Genomic DNA, 7273 nt, shown 5'->3' on the forward strand with positions numbered 1-7273 from the left:
TGTATGGGAGAGTGATGCGAAAGAAGCCGTTTCTGCAAGCACGCCACAAACAGAGTCGCCTGAGGTATGCAAAAGCACATTTGGACAAGCCAGTTACATTTTGGAAGAAGGTCCTGTGAACTGATGAAACAAAGATTGAGTTCTTTGGTAATACAAAAAGGCGTTATGCATGCGCTGTATTGTTGACCGATGCACAGTGACACCATCTGCAGCAAGATGATGCTGCAGGTCTTTGGAGGTGGTCTGTGGATTGTCCTTGACTGTTCTCACCATTCTTCTTCTCTGCCTTTCTGATATTTTTCTTGGCCTGCCACTTCTGGGCTTAACAAGAACTGTACCTGTGTTCTTCCATTTCCTTACTATGTTCCTCACAGTGGAAACTGACAGGTTAAATCTCTGAGACAACTTTTTGTATCCTTCCCCTGAAAAGCTATGTTGAATAATCTTTGTTTTCAGATCATTTGAGAGTTGTTTTGAGGAGCCCATGATGCCACTCTTCATAGGAGAATCAAATAGGAGAACTACTTGCAAGTGGCCACCTTAAATACCTTTTCTCATGATTTGATACACCTGGCTATGAAGTTCAAAGCTCAATGAGGTTACAAAACCAATTTAGTGCTTCAGGAAGTCAGTAAAAAGTAGTTAGGAGTGTTCAAATCAAGAAAATGATAAGGGTGCCCATACTTTTGCACCGGTCAAATTTTGTTTAAATGCAGATTGCATATTTTCTGTTAGCACAATAAACCTCATTTGAATCCAGAAATATAACTGAGTCCATCAGTTATTAGATATATGAAACTGAAATAGCTGTTGCAAAAACCAAAATTGTTATAAAGAAAAAAGGTTAACATTAATAGGGGTGCCCAAACTTTTACATATGACTGTATAAAGATGTGCACACACAATACATACAGATGCACACACTATATATACATACGTGCATACACTATATATACACACAGACTATATATACAGATGTGCACACACTATATACACACTCTATATACAGACATGCACACACTATACTTACAGACGCGCACACACTATATACATATATGCCCACACTATATATACAGACACTCACACACTATACAAAGACGTAAACACACTATATACAAACGTGCACACACTATACATACAGATGCACACACACTATATATATATAGCTATGCACACACACTATATACAAACGTGCACACACTATACATACAGATGCACACACACTATATATATATAGCTATGCACACACACTATATACAAACATGCACACACTATACATACAGATGCACACACACTATATATATATAGCTATGCACACACACTATATACAAACATGCACACACTATACATACAGATGCACACACACTATATATATATAGCTATGCACACACACTATATACAAACATGCACACACTATACATACAGATGCACACACACTATATATATATAGCTATGCACACACACTATATACAAACATGCACACACTATACATACAGATGCACACACAATATATACAGATTTGCACATACTATACATACAGACATGCACACACTATATATACAGGCATGCACACTATATACAGATATGTCCACAGTATATATACAGATTTGCACATACTATACATACAGACATGCTCACACTATATACAGATATATCCACACTATATATACAGGTGTGCACACTATATTCACATACTATACATACAGCCACGCATACATTATATTCACACACTATATACAGAACACTATATACACATTATATTCGCACACTATATATACAGACGCTCACACACTATATATACACATTATATTCACACACTATATATACAGACGCGCACACACTATATATACACATTATATTCACACACTATATATACAGACGCGCACACACTTTACAGACGCGCACACACTATATATACACATTATATTCACACACTATATATACAGACGCGCACACACTATATATACACATTATATTCACACACTATACATACAGACGCGCACACACTATATATACACATTATATTCACACACTATATATACAGACGCGCACACACTATATATACACATTATATTCACACACTATATATACAGACGCGCACACACTATATACACATTATATTCACACACTATATATACAGACGCGCACACACTATATATACACATTATATTCACACACTATATATACAGACGCGCACACACTATATATACACATTATATTCACACACTATATATACAGACGTGCACACACTATATATACACATTATATTCACACACTATATATACAGACGCGCGCACACTATATATACACATTATATTCACACACTATATATACAGACGTGCACACTATATATACACATTATATTCACACACTATATATACAGACGCGCACACACTATATATACACATTATATTCACACACTATATATACAGACGCGCACACACTATATATACACATTATATTCACACACTATATATACAGACACTCACACACTATACAAAGACGTAAACACACTATATACAAACGTGCACACACTATACATACAGATGCACACACACTATATATATATAGCTATGCACACACACTATATACAAACATGCACACACTATACATACAGATGCACACACACTATATATATATAGCTATGCACACACACTATATACAAACATGCACACACTATACATACAGATGCACACACACTATATATATATAGCTATGCACACACACTATATACAAACATGCACACACTATACATACAGATGCACACACACTATATATATATAGCTATGCACACACACTATATACAAACATGCACACACTATACATACAGATGCACACACACTATATATATATAGCTATGCACACACACTATATACAAACATGCACACACTATACATACAGATGCACACACACTATATATATATAGCTATGCACACACACTATATACAAACATGCACACACTATACATACAGATGCACACACACTATATATATATAGCTATGCACACACACTATATACAAACATGCACACACTATACATACAGATGCACACACACTATATATATATAGCTATGCACACACACTATATACAAACATGCACACACTATACATACAGATGCACACACACTATATATATATAGCTATGCACACACACTATATACAAACATGCACACACTATACATACAGATGCACACACACTATATATATATAGCTATGCACACACACTATATACAAACATGCACACACTATACATACAGATGCACACACAATATATACAGATTTGCACATACTATAGATACAGACATGCACACACTATATATACAGGCATGCACACTATATACAGATATGTCCACAGTATATATACAGATTTGCACATACTATACATACAGACATGCTCACACTATATACAGATATATCCACACTATATATACAGGTGTGCACACTATATTCACATACTATACATACAGCCACGCATACATTATATTCACACACTATATACAGAACACTATATACACATTATATTCACACACTATATATACAGACGCTCACACACTATATATACACATTATATTCACACACTATATATACAGACGCGCACACACTATATATACACATTATATTCACACACTATATATACAGACGCGCACACACTTTACAGACGCGCACACACTATATATACACATTATATTCACACACTATATATACAGACGCGCACACACTATATATACACATTATATTCACACACTATACATACAGACGCGCACACACTATATATACACATTATATTCACACACTATATATACAGACGCGCACACACTATATATACACATTATATTCACACACTATATATACAGACGCGCACACACTATATACACATTATATTCACACACTATATATACAGACGCGCACACACTATATATACACATTATATTCACACACTATATATACAGACGCGCACACACTATATATACACATTATATTCACACACTATATATACAGACGTGCACACACTATATATACACATTATATTCACACACTATATATACAGACGCGCACACACTATATATACACATTATATTCACACACTATATATACAGACGTGCACACTATATATACACATTATATTCACACACTATATATACAGACGCGCACACACTATATATACAGACACGCACACACTATATATACAGACACGCACACACTATATATACAGACACGCACACACTATATATACAGATGCGCACACACTATATATACAGACACGCACACACTATATATACAGACACGCACACACTATATATACAGACGCGCACACACTATATATACAGACACGCACACACTATATATACAGACACGCACACACTATATATACAGGCATGCACACACTATATATACAGACGCGCACACACTATACAGACGCGCACACACTATACAGACGCGCACACACTATATATACAGACGCGCACACACTATATATACAGATACGCACACACTATATATACAGATGCGCACACACTATATATACAGACGCGCACACACTATATATACAGACGCGCACACACTATATATACATTATATTCACACACTATATATACAGACGCGCACACACTATATATACACATTATATTCACACACTATATATACAGACGCGCACACACTATATATACACATTATATTCACACACTATATATACAGACGTGCACACACTATATATACACATTATATTCACACACTATATATACAGACGCGCACACACTATATATACACATTATATTCACACACTATATATACAGACGCGCACACACTATATATACACATTATATTCACACACTATATATACAGACGCGCACACACTATATATACACATTATATTCACACACTATATATACAGACGCGCACACACTATATATACACATTATATTCACACACTATATATACAGACGCGCACACACTATATATACAGACACGCACACACTATATATACAGACACGCACACACTATATATACAGACACGCACACACTATATATACAGACACGCACACACTATATATACAGACACGCACACACTATATATACAGACGCGCACACACTATATATACAGACACGCACACACTATATATACAGACACGCACACACTATATATACAGGCATGCACACACTATATATACAGACGCGCACACACTATACAGACGCGCACACACTATACAGACGCGCACACACTATATATACAGACGCGCACACACTATATATACAGATACGCACACACTATATATACAGATGCGCACACACTATATATACAGACGCGCACACACTATATATACAGACGCGCACACACTATATATACAGACGCGCACACACTATATATACAGACGCGCACACACTATATATACAGATACGCACACACTATATATACAGATGCGCACACACTATATATACAGACGTGCACACACTATATATACAGACGCGCACACACTATACAGACGCGCACACACTATATATACAGACACGCACACACTATATATACAGATACGCACATGCTATATATACAGATGTGCACACACTATATATACAGACGCGCACACACTATATATACAGACGCGCACACACTATATATACAGACGCGCACACACTATATATACAGACACGCACACACTATATATACAGAGACGCACACACTATATATACAGACACGCACACACTATATATACAGATGCGCACACACTATATATACAGATGCGCACACACTATATATACAGACGCGCACACACTATATATACAGACACGCACACACTATATATACAGACGCGCACACACTATATATACAGACGCGCACACACTATATATACAGACACGCACACACTATATATACAGACGCGCACACACTATATATACAGACGCGCACACACTATATAGCCATTATTTATCTAGCGCTAATAACTGTAAGGCAGAGAGAATCACTTACTGCAGATGCATATCTGCTGCTGTCCTCAGCATCACACAGGATATATCCACTGATGACGTCAGTACAGAGGACACACTTACATTGGTTTGCTGGAATGAAGGTTGTAACCCTTTCCCTGCTGGGCAGACCCCAGCAATGACAGGCCCGCTACATTATACCTTGGGCAGTGAATGGTTAAAGCTGACATTTCTAAGCCAACCCCTCATCCGCCACCACTATGCCATAGTGCCCATAGGTATGGCTAATTTGTAGCAGCGCAGGGGTTAAATGCACGAGAACTGGGCAGAGGGGGTTACAGTGTGCAGCACAATAGCCCACCCCCTCCTGGCCATCAGTCTGTGTCATTGTGCTGGGTGATGAGGAGGTGGGCAGTGTGGTTAGGGGGTCCTCTGCCATCACCCCCCCAGCACAGCCATAATGAATGGAGTCGGATCCTGACATTGCTCCATTGTACACCCCCTTGTCTCCTACCTCATTCTGCAGGCTTCCTCTCAGCTCCTGCTCCTTGAGATGGGCTCTGCTTGTGGATGTGGAGCTGACAGCTTTGCTGTGAGATTAGAGGCTGATCTCCTGTGTGACTGGGGACTGCTGATCATGCATCTGCTGCTGGCTGCAGGAGGCTGGATGCTCATGGACTGTCCTTGGTGGCCTGGATGTGCTGATACTCTCACTCCAGGCTGCCTTGAAGCTCATGTTTGGGTCCAGGCTAGCTGCAGAGATGCTCCTTCCCGACTGACAGCTGTTTCTGAAGTCCTGCCATCTTTTTTTTGAGGTGAGGTTGCTGCAGCAGTAGAGATACAAAGACAACTGATCTCTACTGCCCGCTAGTGGCAACCCTGTGCAACTGCAGGGGCTAGAATCTAACTGGGGCTTCACTTCATAGCACCCTCCCTTCGGCTGTCACTTACCCCTTCCTCTATTACACCCCAGGTACAGACACATGCAGCCCGAGCAAGACTGCCATTCATATGGAACTGCTGCAGAACCTCCTAGGAGTTTGACAGTTTCTGCAGTAGAATAGAACTTTCCTCACTTCCTTCTGTCAATCCTGTGACGATCTAGAAACAATGACTGCAGTGTAATAATGACTGATGCATGTTAGTGTGAGGAGATAAACCCTGGGACTTTTTCTGTGTGGTTAGCTACGATAATGAGGTTTATTCATACATCACACGTCAGTCTGCACAGTGCACCATACAAGTGCATCATAGAAGTGTGGAGCTATGACTTAATCCAGAATGGAACCAGAAGGGAACTGAAGGTAACTGGATACATAGCCACAGTAAGCAACGTTTCTGTTTGTTTTCACTCT

The 7273-nt window shown here is 38.7% G+C and overlaps 1 protein-coding gene across 4 annotated transcripts in view; it reads right to left on the reverse strand.

Moving 5' to 3' along the window:
• EVL (Enah/Vasp-like) overlaps positions 1–6767 on the reverse strand; it is a 228273-nt gene extending 221506 nt beyond the window's left edge. The window contains exon 1 of one of the 4 annotated variants that reach the window (XM_073577960.1): positions 6433–6767. In XM_073577960.1, coding sequence (XP_073434061.1) covers positions 6433–6437 — 5 coding nt within the window. In that variant the 5' untranslated portion in view covers positions 6438–6767. Of the gene's footprint in view, positions 1–5961; positions 6079–6432 lie in introns of those variants that run through there. The other 3 variants (XM_073577961.1, XM_073577957.1, XM_073577962.1) reach the window with 3 other exon arrangements.
• Between the last annotated feature and the right edge of the window lie 506 nt (positions 6768–7273).

Source organism: Dendrobates tinctorius, unplaced genomic scaffold (assembly GCF_039654945.1).
Source record: "Dendrobates tinctorius isolate UK_male_01 unplaced genomic scaffold, ASM3965494v1 ptg000058l, whole genome shotgun sequence".
NCBI lineage: Eukaryota > Metazoa > Chordata > Amphibia > Anura > Dendrobatidae > Dendrobates > Dendrobates tinctorius.